General features: G+C 43.7%; 1 protein-coding gene across 1 annotated transcript; it reads right to left on the bottom strand.

Moving 5' to 3' along the window:
• Positions 1 to 8,040: 8,040 nt before the first annotated feature.
• Positions 8,041 to 9,195, bottom strand: LOC126273450 (uncharacterized). Its single transcript, XM_049977005.1, has one exon. The coding sequence runs from the start codon at positions 9,193 to 9,195 to the stop codon at positions 8,041 to 8,043; it is 1,155 nt and encodes a 384-aa protein (XP_049832962.1).
• Positions 9,196 to 21,893: the final 12,698 nt, after the last annotated feature.

Genomic DNA, 21,893 nt, shown 5'->3' with positions numbered 1-21,893 from the left:
GAAGGTGAAGCTTTCACCTGGGGAATTAGAAGGAAAGAAGAAGTTACCAGCTACAGTCAAATTGAGGAAGAGTTTTTAAAGAAATACTGGTATAAAAGTCACCAATGTACAACACTTGAAGATTTACTGCATTGCAAGTCCATTAATATTTGAAGAGGTACCTTGAGAGAATTTGCTGAGCATCTATGGGAGTTGAATGAAACATTGGAGCAGCCGTTGAATGACAACATAATGATATTAGCAATTAAAAGGAGGTTAAGTCGTAGGATGCAAGAAAACTTATCTGGAAGCCTGATTAAAGATAAAGATACCTTAATGGAAGTATTGGAGCAGTTAGGAACTATTTGTGCACAGAAAAATGACCAGTTGCATAGTCAGGACCACAGTAGAAATAATTACTGTCAAAGTCAGTTTAATGGCTTACCAAATTGCAAAGGTAGAGGTGGGGGTAATGGACATAGGAACCATGGCAATGGTCGACAGTTTTATCACAATCATCGGAGAGGTGATGTTGACAGGAATTATGAGAGAAGAGTTGATAGACAAAGGGATCATGAGGTACGAATTGAAGAAAGTTAGGTGTAGGGAGCCAGCAACTCTTTTGCTGGTATACCAAGTGGCGACTGGTACACTCCCAGCTGGATGAGACTTTATTTCTCATTTCAAGTTTCACTCCTCTACCATCTTTCTCTATCCGTAGGTTAAGAAAGTTAGTGTAGTAGTTAGGGTTAGTAGTGGTCATCCAAGCAATTAAGTCAGGAAACATCTAGCAGATTTATAGTTGACTTAAAATGCAGATAAGTAGTTACTGTTGATGTGGAGTGTGAGATGACAAAGAATCAATAAGTTAAAAATCAGTTTAGTGTCAGTACATTACAAAATTAATAGTGCTAAAAGTAATAAAAGGAGAACCAAATCAGAAAGCCAATGTCTATAAAATGTGGCGAGAAGCTAATTGGTCAAACAAAAGTTTGTATAATCTTACAGAGTTGTTTTATGAGGCATAAAAAGGTCAAGCAATTGTAAGAGAATTGAAGTAATGTATCAGCTTGTAAGTAGATGAACATATAAAGAAACAAATGCATGAGGAGATAGTTGTTCGAATAAATGATGTGAAATATGATGAACAGAGAGGCCAAGGAGCCTGGAGTAGTATTTTTATGTAGTTACTGCAGCGAATATGGAGGGTTTATGTAGTTTGAAGATGTATATTTATTTGCAGTTTATGTTGCTGTTAAGTTGAGGGAGTTATGTGTAATGAAATGTACGGAGTATGTCATTTAGCACATGAGCAACATCTGTTTGAAGGTTATTTGTAGGTATACATGTTTATCTGAAGTATGCTGAATAAAACAGAAAGTGTAAGTCATGAGTAATGAATAATTCATGTATCCAGTTAGCTATCATGGTCAAGTATGGTTGTACTTACATCAAGCTTTAGAAGCTGAATTCTGGCACTGTGTAATGAATAATAAATATCCATATAGCAGATTTGGATTAATGTCAGTATAATAGGAAATATTATATTTGTCATCTGAGCATTAGCGATGGCAGTAAATGTTTGGCAAAATGAAATGATCGGTAATTTAAAATATTCATTGGGTGACCACATTAGTTATAGTAATGCAATTGTTATTTAAGACATATTTAGTGCCATAATAGAGCATTTTAAATTATTGAATCAATATGTAGAGGTATAAGGAATTGTAAGATAATTGCATAAGTCAAGGTGTAAATGCTATACTTTGTTTCGGTATACAATTTTGCTTTGTGTTAAGGACTCAAATGAATAAGCTGTGAATTTCTTCCTTAAGTTTGATGTGGGTAGGCCAAGTGAGTTATAAGTTAGTGTGATAGTAGTATGGATGGCAATAACCCTGCTGAAAGGATGGCATACCAAAGCGGTAGCTGGCATTCAACTAGTTTTTTTTCTTCTCTTTGCTGTAGCAAGTTATAACAAATATGTACTTAATGGCTCATACAAACCTTTGAAAGTGAAGATTTTTGGTAATTGAATGTAAGATAAGTTTGTAAAAATATTCAACATGCCTTATTAATTAAGATAGATTAATGTTGTATGATGTTTCTGTAGGGGCAGTTCGCTACCAGAGTCAATAGGGTATTATTTGTGATACAATGTAATTTTCAGTATTTGAACCAGAACTTATGTTCCTCATTTTCATTTATATACTATGTGATAATTTTTTCCTGTTGTTCTTTTTCGCCTGTGGCTACAAAGAAGGTTTTTAGGGCTTGGATGTAAGGGATCCATGATCCCACGAACATAGATGCTAGTATCCGGCGCCCTGGTCGATAGTAGACAGAGTCGATTGTCAAGCACTGCAGGAGGCAGTGAGACGAGTGTCGAGTGAGTAGTAGTACTGGAAAGCGTCGAGTGAGAAGTGGTGCAGGAAGGACGGGCGAGAATGTTGGTCGAGTAAAATTCACCAGAGTATGACGAGTGAGCGCGTCCCCCTGATCGTCGTATGGTTGACCCTCACTAATATCGATTCGCGAGTGATATGAAACAGAAAGTGACCAGTGCCGAATTATGTGTTTCGCGTCAACTGTGTTTGGCAGTAATAACCATGGATTGCAGTGAGGATTGTTGTGAATGTTAACTATCAGCATTGCGTGTGACGAAGTACTGAAAATCAACAACCAATGAAAAGATATAACTGTGATTAGACGTGTAAGGCGAAGGTAGCAACTGCCTCAGCATTTGTGTATTAGTAGGAAATATATATATCAGTTTGTACATCGCAACCTTTGTGGTCCTTAACAACAGACAAACTTTCTATCATTTCCACTATTCAATCTCAGAACAGCCGCACTCAGTTGACATACCCCCCAAAACCAGCAGAAAAACCGATAGCCTTTCTTCCATTAAGTACATGGTCATATAACCATAATTAATAACTGTTTGGTGGCTTCGATAATTTACTCAAAACCCAGTAAAGGAATTTAATCGGGGGTGTTTCAGCTCACTACTCCTGAAGGTGCTTACGTCAGCGAGTTCAAATGCTTCCTAATGCACTTAAAGTCATTTCTTCATGTTTCAGCAAAAAGTCTATGTTCACCCGGTTCCCAAAGGAGAGTGCCAACTGAACCATCCGCTAGCCATCTTTAGAAGCAACCCTCGGTGTCAGGTCTCTGTGCCGAGGGTCGGGAGGGGGGCGGTGTATGTGGGGCGGGAGGTGTCAGCTAACTGAACGATCTCACCGAAAATTTGATGTGCGAAGCTAGTAAAAGAGATTGGAAAAGCGCAGCCCTTTGTTGGCACCAGTACAGAGACAGTTAGCGATTGTTCTCTAATATTTTATGTGGCAGGCTACAGGGTCAAACGATCACGTTTCAAGACAGTGGAAAAGATCGGAAACAAAGCCAAACGAATTCTCCTCAGCTTCCCAGAGAAGGAAAGAAAGGAAACCTTCATTAACTTGGAGATTTTCTTTTTATTTTGAGTCATCAGCCACTACTAAGAGTAGCTCTTGCACTCAATACTTTCACTTATTTTTGTAATATATTCCAATCTTTGTCATTGTTTACAGTTTTTGTCCTCTACAGCTCCTTTAAGCACTATAGAAGCTTTACCCTGATGACTTAAAAATGTCCCGTTAACCTGTCTCTTCTTCTTGTCAGTGTTTTCCATATGTTTCTTTCTTCACCAAATTTGAAGAGAATGTCCTCATTCCTTACCTTATCAGTCCACTTAATCTTCTACATTCTTCTGTAACACTGCATCTCAATGTCAGTAACTTTCCAGTGTGCAGTGGATTTTTGATACATTGGAAATATTTTGTCTGTAGGAACTGTTCGTTAGTGAGTGAATAATAGTCTGTTGTGCATATGTCTTGCTACTGAAATCGTTCTTTGACTCTGGTGACAGCAAGTAAACACTATTATTATAGTCTTGTCATGCTGTATTAGACCTCTTTCATAGGCAGGTTAACGGGTAATAACACAAACCTCACCCTTTTCACTACTCAGCATTAATTTCTCCTGACACTACCTAAGTTTGTCAACAGTTTGTGTCATTGAAAGGCGACAGAGTCTGTTGCGAGAGAATTTCACTCTTCTTGGGTAACGCCAAAGGCTGATCTTCCATCCAGTGCTTGAAAGTGCAATCCGTAGACATTCGGCTGTAGGCGCAAAGCTACATGTCCTAGGAGTGTGAACAGGAGGACGAGACAGCGCGTAAGGCGTATTGCCCCAATACCTTCATTTACATATATATCGGAAAAGAACATTCCTTTCGTTCAGCCACTACACAAAAAATTACTACTGTTCTTGTCATTTCATCAAAGTGCCAGGCGCCCTCTCTCGGGACTCCACGCAACCCTACGTCACGCGTGTCTTCAGGTCAGCAACACAGGTGCCTCTCTTTCATCTCACACCACGCAAGGTGGGGCAGTGGTCAGTACACTGGCATAGTATTCTGTAGGACGACGGTTCAAATCCAAGCCTGGCCACAACACATTTTAGTTTTTCGTCATTTCCGTAAATCACTTCACGCAAATGTCGGGATAGTTCTCTTGTCAAGGGCTCGGCCGCTTTCCCTCCGCCTCGTTCCATAATCCGAGTTTCCGCTCTGGCTCTAATGACCTCACTGCTGACGAGACTTTAAACTCTTAACTTCCTCTTCTTCCATCTCAGCTTGTCACGTCGTCATAACATTAAACATGTGAGCAAGTTGCCAGAGCACTAAGGCCGCCAAATGTGAACTTTATAGTCAATCATGGTCAGCTGACCTCAATACTTACAAAGTATCCCGTACTCTTCCTACAAATGAAAACTGAAGTTAGCCCTTCTTAATACCTAAGAAGAAGCTAAAGGAAAAACTTTAACAATATCGTCACAACAGTAAGAAGCATTTATAGGCAACGGTGGAAATGTACAGTGTCTATGCTTGTTTATCACGTAAAAATTGCAGTATTTACACAAGAACTTGAATTTTACATAATATTCTATCTGATCGAGCTGCAGCCTGCATAGTGAACTCAAAGTTGAATGCTAACATAAATGAAACGTAATGACACAGAAAAATAATCCTTAAATGTTTATTCTAGTGTATATGATTAGTTGGAGAAAGAAACCACATGTGGTATTGATAGAACGGTTTTTGCCTTGTAATCTAACCTACTTTCAAACAAAGTACCTGAGCCATACAAACACGACCTGTCTCTCATCAATGCAGTGAGGATGTATTACTTTGTATTAAAACTACCAATGGTTCCATTAATAACGCTAAAATCACAAGGGTACATTATGTACTCTTGCTAGAACAACTCATTCAAATTGTAGGTCAAAGGCTCACGCTTGCTAATTACTAAATATGACCAAATACATCCACACAACCAATTCACAGTTTTACATTTACAAATGCATCCCGTCATGACTACATTTGCCTTCCTCTCAATTCTGATTCTTTTTGACGCCTTTCGGCAAACAACAATCATAAAATTTGTTACACACTACCTGTTGTCATATGGCTAAGACTATGGCGTTGACTTATGCTTCTCTCTCTCTCTCTCTCTCTCTCTCTCTCTCTCTCTCTCTCTCTCTCTCTATCTCTCTCTCTGTTTCAATTCTTCCATGCAATACTCACAATTTTGATTCCATTTTCTTCTTTCTTTCTATGTCAGATTCGTATCATACCTATCTGTCCTCGGTTTACTTTAAATTACTACATACTGCTATACTGGTTCATCCATGACCTCCTCCTGAGTAAAGTAAAGTAATCGCTTCTATTTAAACAAGCACTTAGTTTTCAACATTGATCCACGACTCTGTTCAGTTCCTCCGACTTCATTTCAACTTCATTAAGCATAGTGCACTCCTTGCATATAACATTCACACAAAATCGGCGCAGAGCATTTCTTGCTTCTAGCCATTACACAAAACTTAACAAAATAACTTATAATCTTCTCGTCTCTTCATCTGACAGTGATCTGATATAACAGTTACAGCCAACCTGCCACATACACATTCAACAATTCTCTTCCATCATCAAAGATCCAACAAAAGAAACGAACGCAGTACAGCACAACTTGGATGATGATTTGCAAGCACTTAAACACGAACCACACAATTACCTTAACACTCTTTGCCGGCGGGGGTGGCCGAGCGGTTCTAGGCGCTACAATCTGGAACCGCACGACAACTACGGTTGCAGGGTCGAATCCTGCCACCGACATGGATGTGTGTGATGTCATTAGGTTAGTTAGGTTTACGTAGTTCTAATTTCTAGTGGACTGATGACCCCTGAAGATAAGTCCCATAGTGCTCAGAGCCATTTGAACCTGAACACTCATTTACTGACAACAACATAACTTACTAACACACTGCAACATGAAAACTTCCACACAAAGTAATTGTAACACTATAAAGACCATATTTCACTATCATTGACTGGTTGCTAACTGTCTCGAAAGATAGGTTGCTACCCGACCTGCCATCATACTTTAACTCATTCACGAAATTTCTTCAGGTTTTTAACATGCTGCAATCATCGTGACCTTCCAGTGTGTAAAGTTTCTATTCCAACAAAATTTGGATTTAACGTCCTTAATATTCGGAAAGGTCCTCAATACATATAAAAATTATAAAAATTTATTACATGTGAGATAGTGTTTGTTTGATGACCGATGTAACTTCAGTTAGCACTTCTTGTTCAATTGTCAGACTCGAAATTTAAACTGCAATACATCTCTCTTCCTTGCTTGTCTATCCTGCACCCGAATTACTATTCTGCATTAAACAAGTCTCCCAGAAAGTTGTTATTATCATTGTTAGCTAAAATGTCATTACTTTTCAAAAGCATGTACACCCAATTGGTTGTTCTTCTTCACTGTTACTACTGTTAATTATAGCACAGTACCACAAACAGTGTGTCTCTCATTGCTCTCAAGTCTGGCTTTGAAGATGCAGCTTTCCTTTTAACCACAAAATTACAAATTAAAACCTGCTCAGTTCCTTCAGATTCGGTGTCATCATTATCAGCAGTGTCCCGTTCTTAGCAATTCTCTTTAACACCGTTGCTCTCCATATCATCAATGGTCACTCTAGAACTTCATTTCTCTCGTTCTTCTGATGCTGTGCTAGCACTGCCCGTAAATCGTACGTTACATACACCTCTGCTCTACTGTTTTCAGTGTCTTTCATTGTTACATCACAATAATCTTTTCCTGATTTACTGATTCTGTGCTGGAGTTACACACAATACCTACTTCACCCCTCTCTTCTATATATTCTTTGGCAAGGCAGTTACTGCTGTTCTCAACATTTTCGATACTCACATTAGAGTTACCGCTGTTCTAGTCTGTTAATTTTGTGCTGGAGCTGCGCCCAAAACCCTGGCAAAGCAGCTATGAAAGTTCTACTTCTCCGTTTTGTCTCCAATCTTAGCCTCAGTTAATCTCTTAACCGTACTGATTATTACAGGTATAAACTGAGTAAATAGAGTCTCAGAAACTATCATGAAGTCCTCATACGTATATATATATATATATATATATATATATATATATATATATATATATATATATATATAATTTAACTCAGTCATGGACAGACTTTGGTGGGGCAGCTTGGTGGGTGACTGCAAGGTGAGACAGGCAGAGGAGATGGTGAGAAGGACAGGGAGATGGTCACTATCAACAGGATCGAGGACATCAACGGCGATGTGACCAAGGAGGTTGGGGGAAGCGAATATAACATCGGGGGTGGAGTTACTTTCAGGATGGGTGTGCTGTGGGAGAGGAACAAGGTGACGATGGAGGGTGGCAAGGAACTGACGCCACTGCCGAAGGGTAGCAGGGTCACGGCTGTGGATGTTGAGGTCAGCAACGATCACGTTGATGAGGAGGAGATAGAAGGGGAGGAAACAGTGAGTAATGGAGGTGGATGAGATAGGTTAATCCCAGAGGAAGCACTCCACGACGTTACAGTGGGGGCAGGTGAAGGGGAGGTGTAGATGATGGTGGTAGTCGGGGTGTCCAGGATTGCAGGCAGTGCCCACTAAAATGGGGGGCAGCAACATCAGCAGCGAGCACCGAGAGGCGGCGACCAGGCGGCGGCGGCGGTAAGTACCGGGAGGCGGCGACCAGGCGGCGGCGGCCGCGAGCACCGGGAGGCGGCGGCGGCGAACGCTGGGAGGCGGCGACCAGGCGGCGGCGGCGGTAAGTACCGGGAGGCGGTGACCAGGTGGGGGCGGCCGCGAGCACCGGGAGACGGCGGCGGCGAACGCTGGGAGGCGGCGACCAGGTGGCGGCGGCAGTAAGTGCCGGTAGGCGGCGACCAGGCGGCGGCGGCGGTAAGTACCGGGAGGCGGTGACCAGGCGGGGGCGGCCGCGAGCACCGGGAGACGGCGGCGGCGAACGCTGGGAGGCGGCGACCAGGTGGCGGCGGCGGTAAGTGCCGGGAGGCGGCGACCAGGCGGCGGCGGCGGCGGTAAGTACCGGGAGGCGGCGACCAGGCGGCGGCGGCGGTAAGTACCGGGAGGCGGCGACCAGGCGGGGGCGGCCGCGAGCACCGGGAGACGGCGGCGGCGAACGCTGGGAGGCGGCGACCAGGTGGCGGCGGCGGTAAGTGCCGGGAGGCGGCGATCATGCGGCGGTGGCGGCGGTAAGTACCGGGAGGCGGCAACCAGGCGGCGGCGGCGGTAAGTACCGGGAGGCGGTGACCAGGTGGGGGCGGCCGCGAGCACCGGGAGACGGCGGCGGCGAACGCTGGGAGGCGGCGACCAGGTGGCGGCGGCGGTAAGTGCCGGGAGGCGGCGACCAGGCGGCGGCGGCGGTAAGTACCGGGAGGCGGTGACCAGGCGGGGGCGGCCGCGAGCACCGGGAGACGGCGGCGGCGAACGCTGGGAGGCGGCGACCAGGTGGCGGCGGCGGTAAGTGCCGGGAGGCGGCGACCAGGCGGCGGCGGCGGTAAGTACCGGGAGGCGGTGACCAGGCGGGGGCGGCCGCGAGCACCGGGAGACGGCGGCGGCGAACGCTGGGAGGCGGCGACCAGGTGGCGTCGGCGGTAAGTGCCGGGAGGCGGCGACCAGGCGGCGGCGGCGTTAAGTACCGGGAGGCGGCGTCCAGGCGGCGGCGGCCGCGAGCACCGGGAGGCGGCGGCGGCGAACGCTGGGAGGCGGCGACCAGGTGGCGGCGGCGGCGAGGACCGGACGGCGGGCAGCAGAGACGGCATGCAGAAGGGGGACAATACGACAGGAACGATTGGGATTTTTCCCACTCGAAGATACACCCTGAGTGTAGCCCAGGCAGTGTGAGTCCTCGATTAGGAAGTGAGGGAATCCAACCCTCGAATATCCGAATGAGAAAACTTTGTGTCGTATATACCTACAGACGTGGCTGTTCTGATATGCTGTTAAGGTTGAGGGGAGGGATGTAGAAGTTCTTTATTGTCTTTCTATTATTTCTTTTCATTGGTGGAAACCCGAAGTTTTGATTGGTGTTTGCACTACTGCTTGTGACTGGTGGAAATCGGCGAATGGAAAAAAGGCGGCAGTTGTGACGTGGCGTTGTTTTCCTGCTTTGTAGTGCCGTCTGAGGCGCGCCAGTACTCTATGTACCTGCTACCGCTGCGGTCTCCCGCGCACATGCGTGTAGTTTTAGACGTTGACAATGCGGTCACAAACCCAGAAAAATGGTCTTGACACTGTTTCACATACTTCATCACGAGTCCGACCAGGCAACATGTCCTCAAACATCAACAGTCCAGTGGCGTTGTTTACGGCTCCAGGAGGGGGGTAAAGCTTTGTCTCGTGCAGTTATCAAGGGTACATGAGCGGGCTTTTTGCTCCGACAGCACACATCGATGATGTTCCGTTGAATAGTTCGCACGCTGACACTTGTTCATGGCCCAGCATTGAAATCTGCAGTAATTTGTGGAAGGATTGCACTTTTGCCACGTTGAACGATTCTTTTCAGTCGTCGTTGGTCTCGTTATTGCAGGATCTTTTTCCGATCGCAGCGACGTCTGATATTTGATGCTTTACCGTATTCCTGATATTCAGGGTATAGTTGTGAAATGGTCATATGGGAAAATCCTCACTTCATCGCTCTTCGGAGATGCTGTGTCCAGTCGCTCGTGCGCCAACAGCAACATGACTCATATCTTTATAGCCTGCCGTTGTAGAAGCAGTAACCGATCTAACAACAGCGCCAGATCTTGTTCTCTTATAAAGGTGTTGCCGAGTTCAGAGCCGTATTGTGCGTGTTTACATACCTCTGTATTTGAATATGCATGCCTATACGTTTCATTGGTGCTTCAGTGTCACATTGCTATATGAAAAACGTGGGCGCTCTGAGCGTATTTGTTTCCAAGTTTCTGCACATTACTCGCTGAATTCCTTTGGGAAACGCTTTCCACAGTGAAACGACACAGTTTTAAAGTATTATTTATCTAAAAATACTTGTTCTCCTTTGCCACTTTGATGCAGACAAAGGGGCAAGTACAGAGGCGCTCAGTTCGCAGTGCCCACAGGAAACCACTCAAGTTTAATTTCCTTGTTCGCTGAGTAGAATACACTTTCCAAAACGTATAATTGTGACCTGAAGCGTTGTCACGCATGTTCCAGTGGGCCTGCTTTAGTAAATTCCTCGTATGACTCGACGTTAGATGGAATGCGTACATCATAGCTTTCCATGCGTTCAATAGTAGACTTCTTCCCTCATTTCGTAGATCGATTTCTTGATACTGTATTTTCTTTGTGTGACCCTTCTATATCTGTCGATATAAGAAGGATTTTTTCATCTGGTTCCCTTGTCTGTAAGACTTAAAAATTGGATAATGTTGTCCCAAAACATGTTGTGACAATAAGCACAAGATTGACAACTGGGCTAAATGTCCTCAATGTTATTTGCACAAATAAATTTGAGTTTTCAAGAACATATTTACAAATTTAAAAAACAGACGAAGTTTTGTATATATACCTTGGATTTATGTCTTTTACATCACAGTTGTTTGCCTTTCACAGTTTGTCGTCTCCAACAATATAAAACTTATTGTAGAAAAGTTATTTACGATTGGGAATGTTGTGGTTACGCCTAACATTAATTCTATGTGGAAAATTCTCTCTCTCTCTCTCTCTCTCTCTCTCTCTCTCTCTCTCTCTCTCTCTCTGTGTGTGTGTGTGTGTGTGTGTGTGTGTGTGTGTGTGTGTGTGTTTGTGTGGGTGGGTGGGTGGGTGGGTGGGGAGAACGAAGGGTGTTGTTTGATAGTTCCTTGAGGGCAGAGGCAGAGACGTGTGTCTTTGTTGTTATTTGTTTTCGTTTAACTATGCCTCTTTGTATTTGGTAGTTGTCTTCAGTTATTAGTTTTTTGTAGGTGCTGTTGGTGCACTGGAAAATTTTCAAGTCAGCATTTATGTTTGTGGGGCTGTGTGTTATGTCCATAAGATGTTCAGTGAATGTAGTATTACTTTTTAATGCTCTTCTGTGTTCTGTATGTCTAGTACAATAGCTTCCGTCCACTTGTCTCTCCAATATAGATTGATTCGCTATGCTGCCACGTCACATTGAGATAACAGATGCATTGTGTTTGTCTGTGTTCACATTGGTTGTGCTTAGTTTTCTATGTACTGTTCTGTAGATTATTTTTAGTCCTTGTTTTTTGTGTACGTTACCTGTCTTTTGGGTGATCGAAAACTTACATTATAAGGCCGATATTAGTAGAATTTCGTATGTTAAAGAGAAATTAGTAGTGTGAAGTAAATGACACACTACTGGCCTTTAAAATTGCTACACCACCAAGATGACGTGCTACCGATGCGAAATTTAACCGACAGGAAGACGATACTCTGATATGCAAATGATAAGCTTTTCAGAGCATTCACACAAGGTTGGCGCTGGTGGCGACACCTACAACGTGCTGACATGAGGAAAGTTTCCAACCAATTTCTCATACACAAACACCAGTTGACCGGCGTTGCCTCGTGAAACATTGTTGGCACGCCTCGTGTGAGGAGGAGAAATGCGTACCATCACGATTCCGACTTTGATAAAGGTCGGATTGTAGCCTATCGCGATTGCGGTTTATCGTACCGCGACATTGCTGCTCGAGTTGCTCGAGATCCAATGACTGTTAGCAGAATATGGAATCGGTGTGTTCAGGAGGGTAATACGGAACGCCGTGCTGGATCCCAACGGCCTCGTATCACTAGCAGTCGAGATGACAGGCATCTTATCCGCAAGGCTGTAACGGATAGTGCAGCCACGTCTAGATCCTTGAGTCAACAGATGGGGGCGTTTGCAAGACAACAACAATCTGCACGAACAGTTCGACGACGTTTGCAGCAGCACGGACTATCAGCTCGGATAGTACGCATGTAATTGCACTTTCTCACCTTCAGCAAATTTCTCTTCACAAACACAATACCTCAATAAGTCAAGATCTGTTAAGAAAGATTGCCCGAAAGCAATTAATTATTGTTTATTCTAGAGAAGCGGTACGGTCATCAGTGGTATCTGTTCTTTCGGCAACAGTTACTATCTTCATATATAGTGTGAAGTAACTCTGAGTATCAGCCAGCCTTCCCCTAGAGGACTAATTGTAGGCAAACGGAAATGGCGACTCGTTTAGCAAACTTGTTTCGCGTCGAAATCCGCTCAGTTATTCAATTTCCGTTGCAAAACAGGTAACCATAGTTGAGAGACTGTAGTGTCTCGTCAGCACGTGTAGAACAGTGTCAAGAGTTTGTGGGCGGTTGAGGAAACATCACCAACGAAGATCGCAGTGGTCGACCCACCAGGGCAACAACAGACTTTAAGACAGCTCACGTCGGGCGGCTGATTCAGGGCAAAACGGAGTACCTAGAGGGCCCTCGATTCGCTTCAGACCAGGAGGTGAAACACTTCGTGGCAACGTGGTTGAGCACGAAGGGATAGGACTTTTTTTTACCAGGAAGGTATATTCAAAGTCATCCCAAAAAGGGACAAGTGCATCAACCGATATGTGGCCTGAGTCGAAAAATATCCTAAGATATGTACCATCAGTTGACTGTGTTGATTCTATGTCCATTTTTTGTTGCTGGCTTTGTAAACTTAGTTTTTGATGACAATCGTTGTACAGAATAATTTTCCTGTTGTTTACTAGAAACAAAATAAAATCCCAATGACGATGCTGAATTTTCAGCGACACATGTTTGGCTACAGAAAAAAAGAAAAAAATGAGATTTGTTCAAGTTCGACCCCTTCCTAAAACAAAGTTAAATAATGTGTAATTTTTGTGGTTAGGTCACAGGGACTCCCATATATTGCAGACTGCCTCTCCATCTGTTAAACCTGTAAATAATCATTCTACATTTAACAGTGCTACGTAGAAATGGAAATTTTGTGATAACAGTGTGACAAAGTCACGTAGGAGGCTAGCGACCTTTCTTGTAAATATGCATAGATCCGTAGTTAAGCTGGCTAGATTGCTTAAAAGGTACACAACACGTGAACAATGACTTTATTAATCACAGAAGACTCATGCCGCTTTTCGGAATTATTTCCATCTTCACAAATACAAGTGCAAAGGTTGTTTTTGTTGTGGTCTTCAGTCCTGAGACTGGTTTGATGCAGCTCTCCAAGCTACTTTATCCTGTGCAAGCTTCTTCATCTCCCAGTACCTGCTGCAACCTACATCCTTCTGGACCTGCTTACTGTATTCATCTCTTTGTCTCCCTCTGCGATTTTTACCCTCCACGCTGTCCTCTAATACTAAATTCGTGATCCCTTGATGCCTCAGGACATGTCCTACCAACCGATTCCTTCTTCTAGTCAAGTTGTGTCACAAATTTCTCTTCTCCCCAATCCTAGTCAATACTTTCTCATTAGTTATGTGATCTACCCATCTAATCATCAGCATTCTTCTGTAGCACCACATTTCGAAAGCTTCTATTCTCTTCTTGTCTAAACTATTTATCGTCCCTGTTTCACTTCCATACATGGCTACACTCCATACAACTACTTTCAGAAATGACTTCCTGACACCTAAATCTATACTCGATGTTAAGAAATTTCTCTTCTTCAGAAACGCTTTCCTTGCCATTGCCAGTCTACATTTTATATCCTCTCTACTTCGACCATCATCAGTTATTTTGCCCCCCAAATAGCAAAACTCATTTACTACTTTAAGTGTCTCATTTCCTAATATAATTCCCTCAGCATCACCAGACTTAATGCGACTACATTACGATATCCTCGTTTTGCTTTTGCTGATGTTCATCTTATATCCTCCTTTCAAGACACTGTACATTCCGTTCAACTGCTCTTCCAAGTCCTTTGTTGTCTGGTGACAGAATTACAATGTCATCGGCGAACCTCAACATTTTTATTTCTTCTCCATGGACTTTAATACCTACTCCAAATTTTTCATTTGTTTCCTTTACTACTTGCTCAATATACAGATTGAGTAACATCGGGGAGAGGCTACAACCCTGTCTCACTCTTTTCCGAATCACTGATTCCGTTTCATGTCCCTCGACTCTTATAACTGTCATCTGGTTTCTGTACAAATTGTAAATAGCCTTTCGCTCTCTGTATTTTACCCATGCCACCTTCAGAATTTTGAAGAGAGTATTCCTGTCAACAATTGTCAAAAGCTTTCTCTAAGTATACAAATTCTAGAAACGTAGGTTTGCCTTTCCTTGATCTATTTTCTAAGATAAGTCGTAGGGTCCGTATTGCCCACGTGTTCCAATATTTCTGCGGACTACAAACTGATCTTCGCTGAGGTTGGCTTTTACCAGTTTTTCCATTAGTCTGTGTACTGCAAGGAAAAAAAGTTACCGGTCCTGTACGTAGCATAAGATGACAGGCTACCCTAACTGGTAATATTGTATTTTATGTTAGTGACTAGTGTTGTATTCAGTACAAGGTTTCATAATGAGTAGTTAGGATACTGATTAAGTATGTGAAGTGGTTTCGTAGATAGTAGTCTGCCCACCTCCACGTTGTAGGAATGGGTATTCGCCATTTGGTATTCTGAGAAGCGGAATAAATCCAAGAATTGCAACAAAATGCAGTAAAAAGAAATGTAAAGTGTGAACCAGAAATAACTAAAAATAAAGAAGTAACTATTGTTTAGGTAAGTAAGACGATCCCTCATAGTTTCTAGATGTAATACATGTAAATGTATTGACAGCTTGTCTACCTTGTACTACAGAATGCAGCATCGAATCGAAGGAGATCTCACGGGAGATGAGCGCCGAGTGTCACTGTCGCGGCTGCTACCGGCTGCTCCTGGCACGTCTCGGCCCGCAGCCTGTCAGTGGTGCCAGCTGTTGGGCGCTACGTGAGCCGCCCGCGCTAGTAATTACTCGCGACTACCGGCCTTGCCGCTTGTCGCACGAAGTTGGTCGCTCTGTCGGGACTGCCCCCGGCTAGCCGGCGGGCCTGCAGATTTTCCGTCCGCAAATATCAGCGGCGTGCTGTTCCACTGCTTCCTGGGGCGCCCGTCACCGGCGGAGGCGGGCAATTCGTGCCACTGTTTAACAGTGACGGTTACAGGCAAAGGCTCGCATGTAGCGGGTATTCTAAACACAGCACATTAGATACAAAGTGAAGGCGTAACAGTCACTCAGCATAAGGTTGCGACTATCTCATGTGCATCATACTCGAGACTAAGTCTTTAAAATTACGTTTCACCAATCTGTCGCACAGCTTGTTCTCCAGTTGAGGTAGATGAATACTTGATCGGTTATAAGCAGCCTTTCCTTGTTCTATAGTCTTTTCTGGGTCGGTAAAGGCAAAATCATGCTAATGGCGTGGCGTACGTATGTCTAAAAATGGTTGAAAACTGCTCTATCCACTATATGTCTCAGTAACGACTATTAGCATCAAATGAAGTACGATGAAATGAAGGGATAGGTGATTCAACGATAAAGCTAGGAAATATTTATATTTTAAATGCATAAGAAAATAATTTACTGGAAAATTTGTTCCACAAAAATGAAATATGATTTGTACCCTGTAAGCTGTAAATGGGCCACACTTCTCACCCGCTGCTGAAGGAGATGAACATCTTCATGACACACCACTCAGTTGGCAGTCAGATGTTTGTTGTGTCATCCTTAGAGACACATGTATTCCGATTTAATAAAACGGATTTTAAGGTCGAATGTTTAGGGTAATTCACTAGTACTGGGTTAGTTAGTGCTCAAATGATTTAATTATCTCATTGATCTGGGTGCTAGGCTGTTATTACAAAGCAATTAGAATGTGCTACAGCGTGCATGCAATGCTGACGAAAACAACGCCTGTAGAGTGATATGTACCTCAATATACAAGGCAATGAAACGTTACATACATATAATGAACAATGGGAAATAAGCAGATACAATGTGACAACATGTTTACAATGAGAATAAAACATTAACTGGCTTCCTAGAGAAAAAATCCTCCCATAATGTTTTGCCTAGGTAACACTAGATAAATGTTGTTAAAATTAATTAAATGTACTTCTGGTTGTGTATATCGCTACTAGCAAGGGGACCTCCCCATCGCACCCCCCTCAGATTTAGTTACAAGTTGGCAAAGTGGATAGACCTTAAAAACTGAACACAGATCAATCGACAAAACAGGAAGAAGTTGTGTGGAAGTATGAAAAAAATAAGCAAAATATACGAACTGTGTAGTCCATGCGCAAGATAGGCATCATCAAGGACAGTATGAGCTTAGGAGCACTTTGGTCCCGTGGTTAGCGTGAGCAGCTGCGAACCGAAAAGTCCTTGGTTCAAGTCTTCCCTCGAGTGAAAAGTTCAATTTTTTATTTTCAGACAATTATCAAAGTTCTGGCACTCACACATAATCAACTTCGCTCTCCAAAATTCCAAGACATGTTCAGATTTGCTTGGGCGTATGCAGGATTTGACGGTCTATACACGGAAAAACGTAAAAACATGTTTTGAGAGAGCACAGGGAAAACTGTGCGACTGTGAAACTGTTGCATTCATTTGTTGCAGTTTATGTGACAAACTCTTATGCTTTCAACACTTTTTTGGGACTGATAATCACATCCACAAGAAAACCTAAATCGGGCAAGCTAGAAAAAATTTTTTACCCAATCGCCAAGTGTACAAGTTAGGTGGGTCGACAACATATTCCTGTCATGTGACGCACATGCCGTCACCAGTGTCGTATAGAATATATCAGACGTGTTTTCCTGTGGACGAATCGGTTGACCTATGACCTTGCGATCAAATGTTTTCGGTTCCCATTGGAGAGACATGTCCTTTCGTCTACTAATCGCACGGTTTTGCGGTGCGGTCGCAAAACACAGACACAACTTATTACAGTGAACAGAGACGTCAATGAACGAACGGACAGGTCATAACTTTACGAAAATAACGAAAGTAGACTTTTTACGCGAGGGAAGACTTCAAGCAACGACCTCTCTTTCCACAGCTGCTCACGCTAACCATGGGACCACTCCGCTCCTGAGCTCACCCTATCCTTGATGTTGCCTCTCATTCGCATGGACCACTCAGTTGTTATATTTTGCTTATTGTTTTCATAGTTCCACACAGCTTCTTCCTGTTTTCTCGATTGATCTGTGTTCAGTTTTTCAAGGACTTACCACTGTGCCAACTTATAACTAAATGTGAGAGGGTTGCGATCGGGAGGTTCCCTTGTAAGAGCCTCTACGATATCGTAATACAAGAACACATAGTACGTACTTCTTTTTCTTAAAAAAAGGAAAAGGGCGATAATAATGTCCGTTCCACAGATCATAAATCAAATGGACGCCATGGTTTGGGAACAAGTCAAAAACTCTTGAAACATGTTTTCATTTAACAATTAACAACAAACATGTCACAAACAAGCAAACGTAGAATGCACGTCGGTGCATACCACAAACGTTAGTTGAACAGAATGGACAGTGTCTTGAAAGGAGGGTATAAGATTAACATCAACAAAAGCAAAACGACGATAATGGAATGTAGTCGTATTAAGTTGGGAGATGTTGAGGGAATTAGAGTAGGAAATGAGACACTTAAAGTAGTAAAGGAATTTTGCTATTTCGGGAGCAAAATGACTGATGATGGTCGAAGTAGAGAGGATATAAAATGTATACTGGCGGTGGAAAGGAAAGCGTTTCTGAAGAAGAGAAATTTGTTAACATCGAGTATAGTTTTAAGTGTCAGGAAGTCGTTTCTGAAAGTATTTGTATGGAGTGTAGCCATGTATGGAAGTGAAACATGGACGATGAATAGTATGGACAAGAAGGGAATAGAAGCTTTCGAAATGTGGTGCTACAGAAGAATGCTTAAGATTAGATGGGTAGATTACATAAGTAATGAGGAGCTATTGAACAGAATTGGGGAGAAGAGAAATTTGTGGCACAACTGGACTAGAAGAAGGGATCGGTTGGTAGGACATGTCCTGAGGCATCAAGGGATCACGAATTTAGTATTAGAGGGCAACGTGGAGGGTGAAAATCGTAGAGGGAGACAAAGAGATGAATACAGTAAGCAGATTCAGAAGGATGTAGGTTGCAGCAGGTACTGGGAGATGAAGAAGCTTGCACAGGATAGAGTAGCTTGGAGAGCTGCATCAAACCAGTCTCAGGACTGAAGACCACAACAATAACAACCTTTGCACTTGTATTTGTGAAGATGGAAATAATTCCGAAAAGCGGCATGAGTCTTCTGTGATTAATAAAGTCATTGTTCACGTGTTGTGTACCTTTTAAGCAATCTAGCCAGCTTAACTACGGATCTATGCATATTTACAAGAAAGGTCGCTAGCCTCCTACGTGACTTTGTCACACTGTTATCACAAAATTTCCATTTCTACGTAGCACTGTTAAAGGCGGAGAAAGCGTTGTCCATTACTAAAAGAATCATCTTGAGCAGTACTTTGTTATAGCGGCTGTCACGAAACTGGGCACCTCAGTTTCATCTAGCAGTTTTACAGCATTGCCAGTCAGTGATAACTTCAAATGTTAGTAAAAAACGGCATGTCTCTCTGTCCAGCCGTCTAGATATATGATTTTCTTTATTTTCTTGCTTAGCAAAAAAATCATACCATGAAAATTGCGGTGATATGCATAAAAATCCTCCATGCTCTATCTCTGACGACGCAAGTCCGATCCCTTACTCTATCACTAATGACAGTGTCGTCGACGATTGTATGGATCTCTTGAGTCTTATACACCGTAGTTCTCACTCAACCAAGAGTTGTGAGGCAACACATGAGTGAAGGAAATAATGTCTGTGTTTGGCGTTTAGTACTCTGATGAGAAAATTATGGCCACTTACTTGTTACCGTGTTGGTCCACCTCTGGAACGCAGCACCTAGGCGATCAGACGTCGCATGGGTTCGCAAGCCCATGGTAGGTCTCCGCAGGTTAGTAACACGATCTGTCCAAGCAGAGGTCACGTGTTTCCCGTAAATTACAGTAGAACAGAGCTGGCGTCTGGTCGCGCCCTACATGTGTCAAATCGCGTTCAGATCAGACGAATTTTTGGCGATTACACCATAATGGCTTTAATATCGTGCTTCTCAAACCACAGTAACACGATTCACACCTCTTGACACGGAGTTATTCTGCTCGAAGATGCCATCGCGACCCACAATAATCCCCACACAGTCCACAGGTGGTACCCTCGACTGCTACTTCAGGTGCCACGGAGCCCCTGGTGCTACCATCGGTGGTATGCCTCGGTGGCGCGGTGTTCGTTTCTAGCTGCCATTGGCCTGAATGACGGCGTATCTGGACACGAGGACCAACTTGGTGTTAGCCGAAACGTGGTTGATTGGATGTGACGAGACGTTTCCATTGATCCACAGCCCAGTCTCGATGATCCAGTACCCGCTACAAGCGTAATTATGAAGATGTTGTTGGGTTAATATGAAACCGCTTAGAGTTCGACTCAATTCCATGCATTGTGCGCTGACCGACCTCCACGTTCTCTGATGAGGCGTGGACGTTCCGATCGTGGTTTCGCTGTTCTTCGACCATTTTCCATAGTCGATCACGCGAACAGCCGATCAATTACCCCGTTTCCGAGATGCTTCTTCGCAGGAGCCGGGCAACAACAATGTGCCTATTATTAAAGTAGCTTATGTCAGCAGGAGTCCCATTTGCGGCCCATATAATTGCTTCAGTGATTCCCCAACCGTCTCTGCTCGGTTTGTTTACTTTCCTTACCGCGTCACGTGCGCACAACATCATGCGACACTAAATTCGACGGTGAGCAGAGATCATAATATTTTGGTTCATCCGTGTCGTGCAAAACGTGTGAAGCAAGCAGGCAACCATGCCACAGAGACGCACTCGTCTTTCTTACAGCCAACTAAGTGAGTTTGAGGGGAGCCAAATTGTGGCCTTTCCAATGGCGCGCTATGGCGCGCTGGTCCTTTCGGAGAATAGCCACACGAGTTGGACGTTCTGCGTCAGTTGTGCAACGATGCTGGTATCAACGGTCACGTAAACATTCTCACACCTGTAGACGCCTTTCTGGAAGTCCGCACAGCACAGACGTTCACGAGGGTGCCGTATTGTGAGGGCAGCAGTGGCAGATCATACAGCTACCAGAGCACAGATTAGAAGGCAGGGTTAGTTCAAAGATGAAATGGCTCGCTGTAGTTGTTAGCGAAACAGATTTTGCTTGTTCGCAAGCGATGGTAGTTTGCGCTTACGACGCAGACGAGGTGAGCGCTGACTCAGACAGTGCATTTGGCCACGACACAGTGGCCCCAGCCCGGGCATTGTGGTGTGAACCAGCGCTCGGTACGTGCACATGTTGTTAGACCCATTGTCCCATCCTTACAACAGGAAAATGCTGTGTTCTTTCAACAGTTTAATGCCCGCCCACACACTGCCCGTGAAACAGAATGTGTTCTGCAAAAAGTGCAGTAACTTCTACAGAGCCTCTTCTGTACACAGACGTGAAGAAAGAAAAGTTGACAGCAGTGGTCGCATACGCAGAGAGTCCGCTACATGACCTGCAGGTAATTGCCACCGGCAGCCCCAGGGACCAACGGTCTTAAAACGGACTCTAACTCGCAGAGTGCATAACAAAACTTATTCGAGAACTTTCTTCCATTTTAGCGATATGCAATTTGATCAAAGCATCTTTACACCTACTTGTAGACATTAATAGATACCCGTCTACTGGTCGAATCACTTGCCGTATTAAAAAAAAAGAAATAAATAAAATCGTGACAACCAAATCTGAGACAAGAGCAAATGGTTTGCAGTGCATTGTAAGTCTTCTATCTCAATGTATTGTGGCGTAATATCCACTGGAAATCCATTTACTACTGAACGCCTCACCACCGCTCGCTGCCTCTACTGCAGTAAGAGCGTTAACCGTTCTTCCGGCAGCTGTGGCAACACCCTCTGTACTACATTAGTAACCACCCATTGGTCAGACAAGTTGTGTTACTGATCACAGCCCGACAACCTAATACACTCCCACAGTACTTAGGTGGGTGACCCCTGTCTCACGCAGACATACTTCTGTCACAAACATTCAGAGTATGAAACCCCTTTGCAGTTACTCCCTAGGGACTGCTATGGTAACCAAGGTCATGGGTCGCTGACAGAGACACTTGCTGCAACTAGCGCCAGTTAACATCCACCGTTGTTCTATCTGCAAATAACACGTTGTAAAAATGTGTGTCAGTAATCATTCGTATTAGCTACAGCACCTAGATGCAAACAATTAACGAGACGTATATGGTACGTCATTAACAAATCTTCCATTAAAACTACAGTCTTTGGTATATAGCACTTGCATCTCAACATCAGTCTTCCTGATTCTGAAATGTAATATTCTTATCCCCGTCAGCACCTCTTTAGTTCTCTAACATTACAACATGGCAATCGTTCAGCAACGTACTCATCTCTCCTTATTTACCTTACTATAGTGGCAAACTCCTCCTACACCT

The sequence above is a fragment of the Schistocerca gregaria genome, chromosome 5 (assembly GCF_023897955.1).
Source record: "Schistocerca gregaria isolate iqSchGreg1 chromosome 5, iqSchGreg1.2, whole genome shotgun sequence".
NCBI classification, from domain to species: domain Eukaryota; kingdom Metazoa; phylum Arthropoda; class Insecta; order Orthoptera; family Acrididae; genus Schistocerca; species Schistocerca gregaria.
The sequence above is the reverse complement of the archived record's forward strand: the minus strand, read 5'-3'. Positions and strand labels throughout refer to the sequence as shown.